The 19,654-nt window shown below is 41.3% G+C and overlaps 1 protein-coding gene across 2 annotated transcripts in view; it reads right to left on the minus strand.

Moving 5' to 3' along the window:
- LOC134220218 (cardioacceleratory peptide receptor-like) overlaps window positions 1–19,654 on the minus strand; it is a 365,520-nt gene that overhangs the window by 140,815 nt on the left and 205,051 nt on the right. For both annotated transcript variants that reach the window (XM_062699214.1, XM_062699215.1), the window contains exon 3: window positions 16,716–16,805. In XM_062699214.1, coding sequence (XP_062555198.1) covers window positions 16,716–16,805 — 90 coding nt within the window. The remainder of the gene's footprint in view (window positions 1–16,715; window positions 16,806–19,654) is intronic.

The raw sequence follows: 19,654 nt of genomic DNA on the forward strand, positions 1-19,654 counted from the left end.
CAAAGTACATTGTAAAAATCGCATAATGCGAATCCATATAGGTGGCAATTTGTTGAAAACTAAGTAAAACACATATTCATAACACCACTCTTATTTAACCTCACGTTGAGATTGAACAAGAGTAACCGAAGCCGAACGTCTAGGACGAGACACAGAGTACACTGTAAAAAACACATAATGCGAATCCATGTAGGTAACATACACAAAGTACATTGTAATTAAAACGCATAATGCGAATTCATATAGGTGACAATTTGTTGAAAAAAACTAAGTAAAAAAACATTTTCATAACCCCACCCTTATTCAACCTCAAGTTGAGATTAAACAAGAGTAACTGAAGTTGAACGTCAAAGACGAAACACAGAGAACACTGTGAAAAGCGCATAATGCGAATCCATATAGGTGACAAACACAAAGTAAATTGTAAAAAAAAAATGCATAATGCGAATCCATATAGGTGGAAGTTTGTTGAAAAGTAAGTAAAACACATATTCATAACCCCACACTCACGTTGAGATTGAACAAGAGTAGCCAAAACCGAACGTCAAAGACGAAACACAGAGTACACTGTGAAAAACGCATAATGCGAATCCATATAGGTAACATACACAAAGCACATTGTAAAAAAACGCATAATGCGAATCCATAAAGGTGACAATTTGTTGAAAACTAAGTAAAACACATATTCATAACCCCACTCTTATTTAATCTCACGATGAGGTTTTCAATATTTTTTTATTTTTTGATATGTTGTAGCAGATAATACATGTACGTTGTTGCACTATTGACTGTAAATGAGAAATGATGGACAAACAAGTCATATTTTTTTTAAATTAGTTGGTTTCCAAATTTGTTTTTTCGTTTTCATCGACATTTTATAAAAGTACGTGAAATTTCCAATGAAGAAAAAGTACACCATCTATATCTTCGTAGTCTCTTGCGCATGGACACCTGTTTTCCCGCAATACATTAATTCGGAAAAGATAGGATTTTCAATTGTAATGGTTAGATATAATGCGTGACATATTTCGAATGAAACTTCTGGTTAACGAGAGGCCTTCGAACCAAGGTTTCCATGAAACGGTTGGGCATATTGAGAAACACCATCTACCTAATTTATGTATTTCCACTTTGCCACTCTGAACGTACATGGTCCTTTATTTGCGTGAAGTATTCTGATGCTTGGATTTCTCTCTGGTATAATGGTCCATTTGAAGCGCCTTCTTTTGCTAGAGCATCTGCCTCTTCGTTTTCATAGATTGAACTATGAGCGGGAACCCACAAAAAGACGATTGAATAACCTATCTTGCCTTGCCAATTGCCTTAATTTTCAAAAGAAAATGGGACGCTTTATTATTAAAACGATTAGTATTGAGTGCGCTTAACACACTCATACTATCTGAACAAATGAAATACCTTGATGGAGTATTCTGCCGGATTAACTGACAACTATAAAAGATTGCCGTTACTTCGGCTATAAAAACTGAACATGGCTCAGATAATCTGCAGGAGTGACCTTCTTGATTATGGTGAAGCCCAAACCCTGCTGTGGATCCGGATTTTGAGCCATCCGTATAAAAAACTTGTGCATTTTTACAGTTGTCAGTTTCTGATACAGTGCAGAAGCTGCAACTCTAGGTATCAACCAATCAGGAACATCACGTAATGTATCATGGATAGAGAAATCGACGGTCAATGGGAATATGTGGATGTCTATTGGATAATCGAAATATTTTTGGGAAGGTGCTCTTTCCTTTTCGATAGTGATTACATAACTATACGATGAAAGTATTCTAGATGAAGGATTTATTGCGAACAACCTGTCTGCAGTATTTTCAATTTCATTATTCGAATTAAAGTTCTGTATTAGAAATCGACTGTTAAGTTCGAAAATCTCAAAGATAGTGGAGGAATCCCAGATAAAACTTCTAATGACTGAACGTGGGTTGATTGCATTAAACCAAGAGAAATTCAAATGCAGCGATTTTGAAGCCTGCAGAGCTTACGCATGTGTGTCTGAGCAGTAAAACCAAATACGAAACAGCCGTATTCTAATACAGAGAGAATTGTAGTCTTGTACAATGTCAGCAAGAGTTTTGGATGGGCTCCCCACCAAGTGCCTGTAATAGTTCTCAGAAAATTAACACGTTTTTGACATTTTTTCAATAAGTATTCGATGTGACTTTTCCAGGTCATCTTAGGGTCATACCACACACCTAGATATTTTGATTCAAAAACTAGTTTTATGTTTGTATCATAAAGCTGGATTTTTATATTGCAGGGAGATCCAGAGAATACCATTATTTCGGTTTTAGCAGTTGAAAAAGTGAAGCCCTTCGAACTTCCCCAGGATTCCAGATTGTTAATTGAACGCTGAAGCGAATTTTGCATAACTTTTCTATCACTACCAGCAACCCAGATGACACTATCGTCGGCGTATTGTATGAGGTAACACTCATCAACCATACACTCGTCGATGTCGTTTATGTATATATTAAACAAAAATGGGCTCAGACACGATCCTTGCGGTAGACCAAAATAGCTGTATCTGGATGTCTTCAAGATGTTGTTTATAAAAAAGTTCATTTCTTTTTTCGAGAGTAGGTTTAGCAAAAAGTTCGAGATGAGGGTTGGGATTCCCAGAGTATGTAATTTAGAACAAAGTTTCTCTATTGGTACCGAATCATATGCACCCGAAATATCGACAAAAACTGCAGCTAACTCCTCTTTTCGGCTGAAGGCTATTTGGACGTTTAATGCTAAAAGAGCTAGACAATCGCGGGTTCCTCTACCACACCGGAATCCGTATTGAGATACCGATAGAACTTCTTCCCTTTCTGCCCAAGTTTCTAAGCGATTAAGTATAATTTTCTCTAGTATCTTACGGGGGCACTGTAACAGACATATTGGTCGATAAGATTCTTCCGAGGATGGATCTTTATGAGGTTTCAAAGTACCGCCATTCATCTGGACATACCTTTTCAGTGATGAACTTATTAAATAGATTGAGTAAAAATAACGAAACAAATTCGATCCGCCATTGGTAGCACCGCAACCGCTGCACTAGGCACGGTGCCCCCGGATCAGAGAAACGACTGGTATGACGGCGAATGTGAGTAGTTTTGGAAGAGAAGAATGCAGCATGGGCGAGATTGCTGCAACACCGCACGAGGGCGAACGAGGCACGATATAAACAGGCGCGGAACAGACAAAACTCGATTTTCCGGAGGAAAAAGCGCCAGCAGGAAGATCGAGACCGTGAAGAAACGGAGCAACTGTACCGCGCTAATAACACACGAAAGTTCTATGAGAAGTTAAACCGTTCACGTAAGGGCCACGTGCCACAGCCTGATATGTGTAAGGACATAAACGGGAACCTTCTTACGAACGAGCGTGAGGTGATCCAAAGGTGGCGGCAGCACTACGAAGAGCATCTGAATGGCGATGTGGCAGACGAAGATGGCGGTATGGTGATGGACCTGGGAGAACGCGCGCAGGACATAATTCTACCGGCTCCGGATCTCCAGGAAATCCAGGAGGAGATTGGCCGGCTGAAGATGGAAGGTGTCGTGTGTCCCATCTACAAAAAGGGCGATAAGCTGGATTGTAGCAACTACCGCGCAATCACATTGCTGAACGCCGCCTACAAGGTACTCTCCCAAATTTTATGCCGTCGACTAGCACCAACTGCAAGGGAGTTCGTGGGGGCAGTACCAGCGGGTTTTATGGGCGAACGCTCCACCACGGACCAGGTGTTCGCCATTCGTCAAGTATTGTAGAAATGCTGCGAAAACAACGTGCCCACACATCATCTATTCATCGACTTCAAAGCCGCATATGTTACAATCGATCGGGACCAGCTATGGCAGCTAATGCACGAACACGGTTTTCCGGATAAACTGACACGATTGATCAAAGCGACGATGGATCGGGTGATGTGCGTAGTTCGAGTTTCAGGGGCATTCCCGGGTCCCCTCGAACCCCGCAGAGGGTTACGGCAAGGTGATGGTCTTTCGTGTTTGCTATTCAACATCGCTTTGGAAGGGGTAATACGAAGAGCAGGGATTAACACGAGTGGTACAATTTTCAATAAGTCCGTCCAGCTATTTGGTTTCGCCGACGACATAGATACCCAAGTAACACTTCTAGTCGTAAACGAGTTGTTTCAACTAAATTACAACTACTCTCATTTCCCGATTTTAGTTCTGAGATGCTATATACAACTTAATTACGACTGAAAAAGCGCAAGAGGTGGAGCGATTATAAAACATCTCGAACGTACTAAAAAATTGGTTAACGGAACTTGATTGCAACCTATATGTGACCTTAACTTAAAACTAAAAAACACAGACCAGTTATAACTAGGTTAAAAAGAAATAGCAAAAACACAAAAAAAGAGTTTATTTTGTGTGTGTTCTCAATCTAATGCAGCTATTCAAATAATGTATAAACAAATTTAATTTGTGATGCAAAACATTATTGAAGGACTTTATAGACAAAGAAAATCAGAATTCTTCTGACAAAAAAAATCAGTGTATTTCACATATCGTCTCAAATTTTTGTGCGGCTTCAAATTTATGGTGAATATGATCGTTCTGCTTCGAAAAAAACAAACGTCCATTAGAAATTCTTGAAATTAATGATAAACTTTTGACAATAATAAAACGAACTTTCTTCTCCTTGTGCATAAAAAGTACTTAGAAGAAGCCTCTGGTGAATTACGCAATAAATCATAATTTCATTGAATATTCTTGATGAATAATTAAATATTTTTTGGAATCCTAAGTTTCGATTTCTCAATTTTTCTCCAGAAATTTTAAATTTTCAGCCATATTTAGCTTGGTAAAATCTTTACAGTAACTTCCAAAAGAGTTTCTACTTACCTGTCGTTTGTTTTTAAATTAGGCCGATATGAAAAAGAAATTATGTCTCCCCCCTATGATTTTCCGCCCAAAAAAAAAAAAATAGGCGGCAACAATAGAATTACCGGAAAATTATGAGAATTTTCGAAACATTCTAAACTAATCTAATGAGTTTTTTGATTTTTTTCGTTTTAATATTCCTCTTTCAATATACTTTATATTATATTACTGAGCTTAATATTTATTTTATTATGCTAAATTAAAACCGTATAAAAAAGATAGATCTCGATAGAAATATATACGAAAGCTGAACGATTATATCGATTGCGTCACAACACAAAGCCAGTTTGCCGGAATGCTAGTGCTGATGATATTCCGTCATGACGCTCCGGGACAACTGGTTGGATATATTTTCACTTATGCTGACCCTTCCATGTACCTAGCTAAACATATTTCGTAAGCGCGGAAACACATAAAACACAACACACATATAAAATATGACTGTATTCTATCTTGCTAAACTAAAGAAAGTTATTAATTGCTGACCATACAAGAGTTATAACATAAACTTGCAATATGATTGAAAGATTAAGCCTGAAATAGATAACAATACCTGAAATAAAAGCGAACAAGGATGAATATTAACAAATCTTAAGCATACCAGCTTTTTTTTTATTTTTAACGTGACTGATTTTACTAAATTGATGTAAATTTGATTCGAGAGCCTATTTTTTCAAATCATTGATAGTAAGCAACAAAGTTTTTGAATTTGCCAATATTTTTATTCGACACTGTTTGATTTGTGAATGCGACTTTGCAACATCAAAATAGTGTCAAAGATATGTTTTAAAACCACAAATTGGATATAAATCATAAACATGTTGACAACAAATGCAACATTTTTTATCGCTTCAGTAATAGTATTAAAACACCAAAGCACTTACAAATATGGTCCAACACAACAGCGTAGTCCATCAGGCGATTTAATTTTTCCGGGGCGATGCTAATTTATTTTGAGCTGTAGGTTGGCGACAATACTTGTATTCCTCAGGGATGGATGGCGTAGTTAATGAAAGTTATTTTGTTGCGCCAATACGTGACCATTACCAGCTAGTTAAAAAACTAGAATCCACAGTGGAATTGCTGTTTTATTGTGATTTTCTGAATGGCCTGGAATGAATATGTGTAATTCATTTCGATATATTTAATAATCTTTTTTTTGCGTAGTATTGTTGAGTTGGTTTACAGAAAAAGTTTATTTTATTTTTATTCAAAAATGACGATTTCTGTTAGTTTTCTCCCTCATCGACTGGCGAACAGTTTTGTTTTGACGCCATTTCTTCAACAAACTGGCCAAGTCACATTGAATATATATAGAACATCGTGACTCAGCCTTCTGAATTAGAGCTGCCATCAGATAAATGTCAGATTTCAGGCAAAATGACTGAATTATAACTTTTTTTTGACTTATTTGGCGACTTGAGTGTGTGACTTACGATACTTTTACGCAACTTGCTTATGATTTGGAGTTTCAGCAGAACCTACTTGTAATTGATATACAACAAGCAGGGTTTCGACTTTTCGTTTCAATGAGACCAAAGCAAGCGTTTTTCGGGCCAAGGGAAAATCTTGTTTCATTGTTTATGTTGAGGATCATCTTTCACCCATCAATCTTTTCTCTAGAATTAGCATTGGAAGATGAACGAAAATCTTGCCTATTAGATGAAAATCCTTTTTCGTTTCATTACTTTCATCTCTCACTCACTTTTCGCGAGAATTATCGCAGAACAATTACAAAATTGTATGGCCGCGCCGGGATTCGAACCCAGAATAGTAACAATAATAGCTGTGGGGATGCGCTTACTTTAGCCACACCACCACGCTATCTGTATGAAAGCGTTAAGTTATTTGTTCCACATAAGCTACTACCATTTGCATTGATGATGCCACGAAAAGACTCGAATATGAAAGAAAAAGAGCAAACCAACGTTTAGCGGCAATCAAAGTGAGCGAAAATTTTTTATCACTCTCCAGGCTGTTTTTCTTTCCCGAAAAGCGATTTCTCCCCGAAAACTTTCGTGAGGGAAAATCATGTGCTCCTGAGATTGAGTGAGCATTATGAACCCTGACAACAAGTTTTGTTTATTTTTTATTTTGATGGATGTTGCAAGTGCTACTTGGGTATTATGGCACGTAACTTTGAGAAGATGGAGGAAGCCTACACCAGACTGAAGAGGGAAGCTAAGCGGATCGGACTAGTCATCAACACGTCGGAGACGAAGTACATGATAGGCAGAGGTTCAAGAGAAGACAATGTGAGCCACCCACCGCGAGTTTGCATCGGTGGTGACGAAATCGAGGTGGTAGAAGAATTTGTGTACTTGGGCTCACTGGTGACTGCCGAAAATGACACCAGCAGAGAAATTCGGAGACGCATAGTGGCTGGAAATCGTACGTACTTTGGACTCCGCAAGACGCTCCGATCGAATAGAGTTCGCCGCCGTACCAAACTGACAATCTACAAAACGCTAATTAGACCGGTAGTCCTCTACGGACACGAGACCTGGACGATGCTCGTGGAGGACCAACGCGCACTTGGAGTTTTCGAAAGGAAAGTGCTGCGTACCATCTATGGTGGGGTGCAGATGGCGGACGGTACGTGGAGGAGGCGAATGAACCACGAATTGCATCAGCTGTTGGGATAACCATCCATCGTTCACACCACGAAAATCGGACGACTGCGATGGGCCGGGCACGTAGCCAGAATGTCGGACAGTAACCCGGTGAAAATGGTTCTCGACAACGATCCGACGGGCACAAGAAGGCGAGGTGCGCAGCGGGCAAGGTGGATCGATCAGGTGGAAGATGACTTGCGGACCCTCCGTAGACTACGTGGTTGGCGACGTGTAGCCATGGACCGAGCCGAATGGAGAAGACTCTTATATACCGCACAGGCCACTTTGGCCTTAGTCTGAATAAATAAATAATGAGTAAAAATAACTTCGCTTCTGTTGGAAGTGTTTGTAGGACACTGAATTTTATACCATCCAACCCAGGGGAAGAATTTTGGGATGCACTCAAAGCAAAATCAAATTCTTCAATTGAGAATAGAGCAGCAATATCGACGTTAGAATTGTCGGATTCATTGTCAACGATATACACATTGTCCGTTTCATCAATATCGGGGCATATTTTCTCGGCAAATCGAAAGATCCATTCTTCAGAATAACTTTCGACTGGGCTGGTACATTTGCTGCTATTCCGAAGCTTACGTGCAGTCGACCATAAAGATGTTAATGCAGTGTCTTTATTCAAACTATCAACAAACGATTTCCAATAATTTCTTTTTTTCTTTTTTGTAATTCGTACAAGTAAAGCTTCTAGACGTTTATACTCGATGTAGTCGTTCTTTGACCCGGATCTTCGGAATACTTTAAACATTCTGGACTTGCACGACAAAGCTTCACTACATTCTGCGTCCCACCAGATTGTAGGGGAATGTTTTGAAATACGAGTGGAAGGGATTGGTTTTGTTTGAGACTTGGATAGTGCGTCAACAATTCCGTGAGCAAATCTAGTGTATCCTTCGTTAGGATTTACTATGTCGTGTATGTTATTGATCAATTCTAAAACTTTACGTGAAAAGGCTTTCCAATCAACATGATTCGTCAAATCATACTGAAAGCTCTGCTCCTGTAGAACCTCCTGGCTTCGAATAAGTAATTAGAATTGGGAGATGATCGCTCCCAAATGGATCATTTATTGTCTTCCAAGAACAATATAACGCAATCGTTGAAGAGCATAGGGAAAGGTCTAAGCAAGATGGTTTATTCGAAGAAGTGATTCGGGTGTGGGAATCATCGTTCAAGATGCTGAAGCGAAAATCGTTGATGATATCTAATAATATTTTTGCTCTCCCGTCATCCCTTGACGAGCCCCAAGCAACTCCGTGGGCGTTAAAATCACCAAGAATCATACACGGCTCCGGTACAGAGTTTAGAATTTGTCTCATTGCTTCTTCACTTCATCATAAAACGAAAGAATTGAACATGTGAAATTTTTCATCTTCAGTGTGCAGCCGACCACTTCTACGGCACCAGAATTGACTAGAGAAAGAGATTGAAATTCAATACCATGGCGTATACCCACTAGAGCGCCACCGAATGGCCGATCACGGTCTTTACGAAGAATATGGTAACCAGGAATATTTAAAAAGTTAGCATCAGTCAACCATGTTTCGCTAATACAAATAATATCTACATCGAGATCAGATAGCATGGCTCGTAAGCCAGTTAGTCTTGGAATGATACTTCGAGGATTCCACTGAAGAATTGACAAACAGTGCCTAGGATTACTCTTGTCCATTTACTGAACGGAAAAGATCAACCAGTGGCGAAAGGAGGGGCAGAAGGGACTTAAGCATTTCCCAGAGCTTCGATAGTATGGGGGCAACAGATTCAATCACTTTGCACAATGAAGAATTGATACCGAATAAGTTACACAGCGATTTCAATGTTTTCACTAAATAATCATCAACTGTCTCTGTATGTTCTACTTTTTTGAAACCCGGGACATCTTTTGTGTGTGGTAACGGTGGAAATTGTTCGGAAGCCAATATCGGAAAGGATCGCTCCGATTTTTTGACCGAAATAGGTGTGCTACTTACGGTACCAGAATTAGCCTTTCGTTTTTTCGGATGATTGTAGCTACAATGTGCTACACCCTCGAGATCATTTACAACCACAGACTCCAACTCATTATCGAGAAGAGCAAATGGGTTTGCCGTTGGAATGGGATCATTTGTCATTTTCAATAGATCGACTCGAGTAACTTTGCTACGAGCCATCACTTTGTTTCTAACCCGTTTTTTCGCATCTTGATAGGCTTTGCATGTGGTAACGGAATCGTGGACCCCTTTGCAAAGATTGCACGTGTTCTCGTTAATCGTGCATTTCGAAGATTCGTGATTATCACCACATTTGATGCATTTAATTTTGTTTGTACAAAACTTTTCTGTGTGACCGAACATGTTACATCGGGCGCAGAGCATGACTTTGGGAGTATAGATTCGAACAGGGATTAGAACTTTACTGATGCATGCAAAATCCGGAATCATGGTTCCCGCAAATGTGATTCTGAGGGCATTCGAGGGTATCCTGCTTGTTTTGTCAGCGCCAAGCATGCTTAGCCTCTCGCAATCCAAAATCGACACTGAAGGAATTGCTCTGTTACGGAACCTTCCCTCTCCTTGACTCATTACCTTATTGGGGGCCAAAGCCTCGTCGGTACACTCCATCAAACCGTTGCATTCTAACCACTGCGTTTGCCTCCTCTCGTTTCGACAGGATGACTCTGACCTTGAACACATTTATTTTTTTTTACTTCTTTGATGGAGGAGAATTTACTATAAAGTTCTGCTGAGATCAACAAAACTTTGAGCGGCGTTGAAATTTTGCGGAAATATACCACGAAAGGGCCCTGAGAACCGACTGGGTATTCCCTGATTCTAGGAGATCGTTGCAGTTGTTCGGATTTGTCCGAATTACTGTCCTCATCTCCTTCCTCGTCCATTGCAACAATGGACGTGCAGAATCTAGCACACAATGGGTGGTACACACAGACTCGATAGTGAGCCTTTCTATTCTACTGCGAACAAGGGATACTTAGCTTGCTACGATGCTGCTCCAAACAATAGACTGCTAACTAAAAAGTTGCTAAAAAAAATTGTTACGAGAGAAATGGAAAACACCTCTGCTGCCGACAACTGTTGAGCGAAGACTGACGTGCGATAATGATGTTGCGTGAAAATGCGTATTGCAGCTGCAAATAGGGCTTATTACGGACTTCATAACCAGCTTAAGTCCCGTAGTCTGCAAACGAAAACAAAACTCGCGATGTATACTACTCTGATTCTTCCGGTGGCTTTATACGGCCATGAAACATTTACGTTAAAGGAGGCTGATCGGAGAGCTTTCGGAGTGTTTGAGCGTAAGGTGCTGCGGACCATCCTCGGCGGTAACAAATAGAACGGTATCTGGCGGCGTCGCATGAATCACGAATTGTACCAGGTATATAAAGGGCTGGATATTGTTAAGCTTATACAACACGGCAGACTACGGTGGGCTGGTCACGCTGTTCGTATGCCGGAGGAACGTCAAGCGAAGATAATATTTAGTAGAGAACCCGGAAGAGGCCGCAGGCTTTGTGGAAGGCCGCGTACACGATGGCTTTTTGCTGTTGAAGAGGACCTGAGAGCGCTCAATGTTCAGGGCGACTGGAAACGATTGACCCAGGATCGAGTCCAGTGGAGAAGGATACTCCATTCGGCGTAGGTTCATCGAAGAGCTGTAGCCCATCAAGTATCAAGTAAGGTTGGCCCTTTTCATGGTATGATGTTGATGAAAAATACTTTACTTAGGCTGCCCTGTACATCACACGTTAATCCTAGTTGCTCATCTTTCGAAGTGAGAGGGAAAGATTGAGCGGGAAGACTGCTACCAGTGAATAAGTATATATACTGTGGACACGTGATATGATTTGGGAGTATGCTAGGTTTTGTTGGTCAGGATTGTACGATTGTGGTTGTTGTCTTCGGAGGTTAGACAATTAGTGTTTGTGGTCTGTAACGCATGTTCCTAGTTCGTTGAACCTAAAATTGGTTCAGAAACCAGTCTTTAGTCGGGCAATAAAACACGACGGGTGGTCCTTTTCGGAGCCATTCATTAAACAAACACGCTAACTCTCACCTACCCAGTAACTGAGTAAAATTGTATTGCCCTCTCTTTTCTTCCCACGAAAATTTTACTCAATTTCCGTCAAAAGCAGACTACTCAGACTACTACCGTCGTCAGGGGTGACAATGGGTCTGGGGGGTGAGAATGGGTCAGCGCCTTCACCAACAGTCTGGTGGTCAGTTAACAAAATCGTTCAAAAAGGTTTCTAAGAATTCAGTTTTCTGAAAAATTAAATCTACAAACATTCTATGTAGTTGAAACAGTGACCCATTCTCACCCCCATTTGACCCATTGTCACCCCTCACGACGGTAGACCTAGAAATTGATTAAATCTATCCACTTAAAAAAGTGATCCAGTGTACAATAACTTATCAACAAATGTTCAACAACAACTAGTTGTAGGTACCTGTACCTGCTTCGCTAACTCCAAGACCAAATCGTCGAACTCCAAGTTCCTTAAATTTGTGTGTCATTGAGGCAGTATTTCTAGGAATATTCGTCTGATTGGGACAATTTGAAGTTAAATGACTTGTATGATGCTCGTCTATGAGACAGTTCTAACTCAGCTCCAGAAATATACAGGATCAAAATCTAAATTCAATCATACAATGGTGAGATGTCTTAAGGATAATAAGTTCTGTCAGTTACTTGATGAGTTCCATCATTGACAATGAGTATTGCAAAAAATTATGAAGTGGATTATTTTTTATCAATGTGCTTCACATAACGAACAAAACAAAGCCTTCCGAGAATCACACAGTTTCAGGTCACTCATCCTATTCTACCTAGGTTGAGTACCTACAACAGCTTTTTAGTTGGTAATATACTTTCTATCACCAAGAAATGAGATGGTGGAATAAAAATAAATTTCAACGACCTTGTTCACCTTTTTTCAATAGTTTCGAATATTGGCTCCATATCTAAATTCACGAAAATTCATTCCACATTTTTTCCGCACCTGCAAATATTGCGACCTGTACTTTCCTCATACAAACTTCTTGGATTTTCTATGCCAGTCAAGAGACGTCTGGTAAGAAGTCACGTTTGATGTTGTTTGTACTCTTATCATGTCGTTCCGATCCACGTTATGTAACACAGCATCGAACGTCGTATGGATTGGCTTCATATTACACCGCAGAAGGCATCCACGCTTGCGTTGAACAATATCGTTGATACAGCAACTAAATTGTATGGCATGAAAGTCAATAATCATAAATTTGGCATTTTATTCACCGCAACGAGTTGAAATTTCTCGTTCGTGATCACTCTGCTGTATCTCTACTTTGTTGCGCTTAAAGTACTGCAATCTCCGTGACTCGATTAACCAACTCAACTGTAAACTGTAAAGTACGATGCCACACGCTTCAAGAGTTACGACGCAGCTGAAATAATTCGTCTTATTTTCTTATAATTAAAGTGCAGCTTTTTGTGTGATAAATTAGCGTAATTTATCATTCTTCCCACCCGTACAACTTTCGAGTTAATTGATATCGCGCGCAAAACCCACATTCTGACCCCGTCTGGCACGGCATAGACGGTGTGAATAACCACAGAATACGAGCCACCAAACCCACGAAAGAAGAATTTATGATAGGTGCTGATAGCATTATCCTCACTGGCGTACCGCCATGTCGAACGGAACTCGGTGACAAAGGCGACGTCGAAAATTGATTCACTTTGGAGACAACCACCACCACCGCCACCGCCAAGACACTGGGCAGAGCTATATCACCTGCTTGAAGTTCTATTTAAGCCACCTGCCCCCATTAAGACTATCAGCGATCAGCAGGAGCAAGCAAAAGTCCACCGAAGCGTGGGAAAATTATCCCCATTTTCGGTAGCCATTCATTCTAGTGGGATAATAGTGACACTAATACTTCATTCGATAGGGTGGCCGACCAAGTTTCTATTTGGTGGAATCCCTATAGGAGTTCGGATGTGATATCTCTTCGATATAACGTACACGATATCAATTTCCAGTCCAGTTCCACTTCTCGATGAAGGTTTTCGGTTGATTAGAGTTTCCTCTATATTAGAGTAGTTCGAATTTTGAGAATATGATGATGATGATGATGATGATGATGATGATGGTCCCGCCACATACCCCTACAAAGGTTTTAGCTAGACGATTTATCTTTAAGATAATTGAATTATTATAAAATTGAAAATTCTCAGCCCCCAGAAATCACTTGGAAAATATTGCTTGTAAATAGAAATTTGTTTGCGAAATAAAAATGAGTCCATTTTTTATTTCTTGTATATTTCTTGGAGAAATATTGGCTTAGCTCGTTTTTGTTCTATTGCCTCATTTTAAGAACAAATATTCCGAAATTCGGAGACAATATTATTCGATGTTTGGAGAATAAATATTTTGCTAAAACATGCGCACAAGTAAATCAACTTCTCGCAGTAGTGAGGACGTGATTGAAAATGGGTTTTTGGGTTTTGCAAAATTATATCTTGGGAAAAATAAACCCAAGAGAACAGAAGAAAAACTCTCACCCAACTCCACCGACCGATTTAGTTTTTCAGTTTTCTTTGTTTTTTCCTATGCATTGCAGATTTCTAATCTCTCACAAATAAAAATAAATTGAGAAAGTTTTGGTATCAATGGTTGGTATTTTAATATTCTAAAATAAAATTATTTAAAGCCGCGATAATACACTCAATCTGGTCACCCAGTGCCTCACACGTGCTGTTCTACCGCGATTCAATCCCACAGCAGTAGAAGCAATCATCCAACAGTAGACGAACAGGGAGCTCCACACATGCTGTCGTCGCATAAATGACTACGGTGGTAACAGTCGATAAAAATCACATTTCGTCTAGACGGATTTCATAAATTTTAAGGAAATACGACGTGATTAAGGTGCAATAGCTATGCGAATTTGATGCCCTGGGAAAATCGTTTACTGTAAGGAGAAGTTATTGGAATAGTTTGCATGGATGTCATTCAGACGGTTCCCTCCTCTGGATATGCTGGTTTAGGGAGTGTTTTCTCCCTAGAAGCCGCATCTGGCGTGATGATTGTTTAAATTTTAATTTGAAAATAGGTAGAGACTCGATACAACAAGAACATTTTATCACTTGAATCCAAATTTGCTATAATAAAAACTCACACTGCAAAATTAGAAATTTTCCATGATTCATTAGGAAATTGCCAAACAAATAAATCATGGTGGAAGCAACTAAACGAGAGAGAATTTCTATGAACCAAAATGATATTAACAATTCTGAACGTAAAAAAAATCCTCATCAAATAAAATCAAACTTTACCATCGGAAGAAATGCAAATTTTCCACAAATAAATAAAAACTAGCAATCAATAATCCCAAAACTTGTTTTTACTGTTTTTCATTGTTCTACAGAACACAAAGAAAATATGACTATTACTGGTAATGAAATCAATAAAACTAATGTGGTGGGCTTCATGGCCGTTTTCAATCGTTTAAACGCATGTGCCGTGGAGGTGGGTTTGATTATTGATTCTAAATACTCACGCTCCTCTAATGTGAACGTGTACTATATCACAATATCACAGCTCATCGTCGTAAATTGTGCCGTCCAACTGAAAATCACTGTTTTTCGATGTTTCTGCATAGATTTTCCATATAAACATCCAACGATTTTAGCACCGACCAAACGTTGACGATTTGGCTGACCGATTTCGTCCAGAGCATCAGGGCAGCAAATAGAACCGAACAAGAGGACGGCCCTCCTTAGCCGTGCGGTAAGACGCGCGGCTACAAAGCAAGACCATGCTGAGGGTGACTGAGTTCGATTCCCGGTGCCGGTCTAGACAGTTTTCGGATTGGAAATTGTCTCGACTTCCCTGGGCATGGAAGTATCATAGAAACCTCGCAATTAATAACTGTGGAAGTGCTTAATGAACACTAAGCTGTGAGGCAGCTCTGTCCCAGTGTGGGGATGTAATGTCAATAAGAAAAAGAAGAAGAGGACGGCCCATCAAAAAAATATCATTAAAGTGTTTTCCACACTAATTTGAGCCACCCTAATACTGAAAAACACTGCTTGGGAAAATTCAGGCCTGAAAGGGTAAAAGAAGGCAACAAAAAGTTAAAATTATTGCTTCAAAGCGCTTATCGCTATTTTTCCTTTTCTAATAAACGAGAAAGAAGTTTAGAGCACTTCCAACAATGTTAATTGTTATGTCAAGATTTAAGTACTTGCTCTGTTCACTCCTTCATGAAATGTTTCTTCTGCCGAATCTTGCCCTGCCCTTCAACATTGCCCGCATGGCGCATAAGTATCTATAGGATAGTTCATGACTAATGGCGTTCTGTCAGACATTGTATAAACCATACTCAATGGCAAAGAAGTTGAGAAAACTCCCAACCCTCGAAAAATCTCAAATGGAATTCGGTGCCGCTAGGTCATTCAAGTGAACATAATTGTTGTTTCCGTTGAATGAGAGCCTGAAGCTCTTTGTTCATAGAAAACCATTTTGGAAACGCTCAAATTTACATTTCTTTCCCGTTGATAACATTTGTCAAAACTGAAAATATGATAATATGTCTTGCAATATTTTGAAATTGTATCAATTCATGAGAATATGCATTCAAGACATAAGAAAGTCGGTAAGCATGCTCAAGAACATGCATTTGCTCATACCATCTAATTCAATTAGTTATAACTTTGAAAACAGAAAACAACAACTTTTATTCGACTTCATTAATGAAGAGAAGCAATCCAAATATTCCCATTGAAACTTTTCTGCTACACAAATAGTTCTTCGACTCAGTAGCAGCAGCAGCAGCATTTTCTCTGAACTGCCAAGTGCCAACAAACTTCGACCTCCGGTGGCTATCTGGTATGTAGTGTGCCATCATATTCATTATTACTTGAAGGGTTCTTTATAGCAAGTACAAATTCCGCCAGATAGAACAGGATAATTAAAAAAATCAGAAGGCCGATACACTTCCTGGTACAGAACAGACCAAACAGCATCAATTATCCTCTTGTATTTTCCTTTCCTAGCAGTAGCTTCGTTTGGTTTCAACAGCTGCATTGTAGAGGAATCAAGTGTTTAAATTATTTATAGATTTTGAAGCACAACCGAGCTGGTATCTGAATATGCAGTAGCATTAGAAGCACTTACCTCGTAAAAGTAGAAGCTATCGATCACTTGTTCGGTGCTGTTGAGAGTCGTGTCGTTTGTCCTCAGAGCACTTTCATCAATGCTGGAGAGCTGAAATTAATTAAATGAAAACAAAAAAAATATATATTTAATTGCATTGGAAAATATAATCATTTTACTGTTATTCCCAACCCCTTTTTTGAAATCTTGAGAAACCATTATTTTGACTGGAACATTTTGGATCATCAATACAAAAGGCCGAAAAAACAGAAGAGGACAAAACAACCTATGGGATGAAGAAGAAATAATCTCTAGAATATGTTATGAGCTCGCCTTTCCCTATTACTTTCTACATATTATTCAACACTTTCCTTTTCATAAGACGAGACTATTCCATTTAATTCCATCACCTGAATCCGGCCTTACTGTGCTGGTCGAAATACGGATCTGCCTAAGGTACAATCAAGTGGTGGAATTAAATGGAATCATACAAACTCTTATCACAAGTAAAGACATTCCACTAAAAGATCAAAATAATTTTCTTATCAACACTTTCCCTCAATCATGTTTATAAAGACAAAAGAGCCTAGATGCTCATCTACAAAACAAGATTAGCTTAGTCAATCGGTTGGATTCAATTGACAAGCTGGTGTAGAAATTTTCGGATTGAAAATTGTTCCGTAAAAAAGATTTTTTATCTTTTTTAATAGCTCTACATCACAACTGGAGCATCCAGTTATGGGTATGGGCCTCCAGTTAGCTTTGCCTGGAGAGGCGTAGTATTGCCAATCTGGAAATGATGAGTTCAATTCTCAGTCCGAGGTTGACTCCTTTTTTTTTCTTCCTAAACAATGGAGGGGGAATCTGCTCAACAACAGACATCCTGGGTTGTCCAGGAAGTGCGGGGTTAGGGATCACCTCCAGCAGCTAACGAGGGAGGCAGGACTACATCCCCGACCCGCTAAACCGTTTCCATTGCCGCCAAGCCTAAAGTCCCTTCGGTGCAACCAGAAAGTAATGCTTCAAAGGAGGGCCAGTGCACAACGCACCCTCGAGGTTAGCTGCGTGTCCTTGCAGCATCGAACATCGTAACTCACTTTTTTAGAAGAACACAATGGTATCGTGCCAGCGCGTTGCCGGGTTTCCAGGTGGCCTTACCACGCCCTATGTCCTCGGAAGGTGGGAAGGGTCGACTTCACGCCTGCTTCCCTCTGCACGACTGGTATCAAGAATGATGATGCCGCGTGCACCACAAATTGACCTTTCTGCTATAGGGCCTATTCGCCAGCACACAGAGGGACTTGCCAACGCGGTGCCTACGCCTGCCCCAGCCTTGACGAGAACCCCTGTTCGTCCTCGGGCTCAGAACCCGCCCGGTTGACCGACGCCATGAAAGCGACGATACCATGTTGTTCTTCGCGCGGCCACTTGTTCGATAAAAGGATCGAGTTCGATCACAGAGCATGACCACCGGTATGACCCATGAAGCCGACTCCGATCCCTTGGACCAGCTCTTATTTGCGCCTGAACTAGCCATCCTTGAGTCCACGCGCCACCTTATGTGTAGCTTCGAGACGATTTGGGCGATAGCCGATAAAACGGCGTTCCAGCCAACTTCATCTTTACACATCCTCCGAACTAGGTTGTCCGGGGTAGTGTTCAGACCACATGTGGCAAGCATGTGGTCACGCATTGCGCGAAAATGTGAGCACACGAACAACACGTGTTCCACCGTTTCCTCTAAACCTGCGCGCATCAAACACTCGGGCGTGGCCGAGCAAGCCAGCTGCGTTACCTGCACTATGATTTTGCAGCACGCTTAAACGCCGGGCACATCGAACCCCCCATGGGGTGCTTGCTGTTCACAGCGCTGCTGGAACAAATCAAACAATTGCGAGGGTTCGTGCAGCATAGTGCCTTATGTCCCTCCAATCCGCAGCGTCGGTAGAGATTGCTTATGTCAGGGCCTTTGCAGTCCCATTGCTTGTGCCCCGGTTCCAGGCACTTAAAGCAAACTTCGGGTTGCTCGTATATGCCCACAGGGCATACCGACCATCCCACCTTGACGCTCCCTAACTTGACTACCTTTGAGGCATCCGCTGCAGATAGCCGAACCAATGCTACCTGCGTACCTGCCGGACCTTTCCGTAGCCGAACGGCTGCGGTGGGCGTCTCCACTTCACACTGTCGCCGCGTGCCGTGACGAGCTCTTCGACTTCGGTGATCTCGTCCAGGTCTTTAATCCTTAGGTTCACCTCCGTCGTGAGTGCCCTCACCTTGACCGTCTCGCCTAGGACTTCCTCCGCCAACTTCTTGTAGGCGGCGCCCTTTTGCGAGACGCCCCGCTTCAGCTCGAGGATCATCTCGCCCATCCGGGTACGCCGAGTTCATCGAGCTTGACGTCACTCCTCATCGCCTTCAAGACGTCCGAGTACTTAGCCTCGTCCGCCGTGATGACTAGGGCATCGCTCCTGGAGCGATTGGCGCCTACCCTAGACTTCTTGCTACCCTCATTCACCTGGGCCTTCTTTTCGGCCCTTGACAACTTCGGTTTCCTCTTGTTCTTGACCAGGGTCCAGGAGGCGTCATCCCCCTCTATTTGCCTGGTCTGGTGCGGCTGAGAGCTCTCAGCTTGCCGTAACCCCTTACCACCGTCTTTCCTGGGTGGACGGACCTTTCCAGGTCCTTCCTCCCCCGGTTTTGGAGGTACCTGTCCGGGGTTCAGCTTCCCAGCCTCACTACCCTTGTTCGGGGTAGTAACCCTCCGCGTTTTGGAGCGGCCCCCAGGGAGCTCATCCCCTGGAGACTGTCTCCTCCGTTTTTGAGTCACCCCCGACGTACCCGCAAATACTTGAGCCTCAGTCTGTGTAGATTTTGGTACTACCGTCTTCGCTGGCACGCCTTCGGTCGATTCGATCTTGCCCGAGTCCGCGAAACCTTGGGCCTCAATCTGGGTAGAC

Source organism: Armigeres subalbatus, chromosome 3 (genome assembly GCF_024139115.2).
Source record: "Armigeres subalbatus isolate Guangzhou_Male chromosome 3, GZ_Asu_2, whole genome shotgun sequence".
Lineage (NCBI taxonomy): Eukaryota > Metazoa > Arthropoda > Insecta > Diptera > Culicidae > Armigeres > Armigeres subalbatus.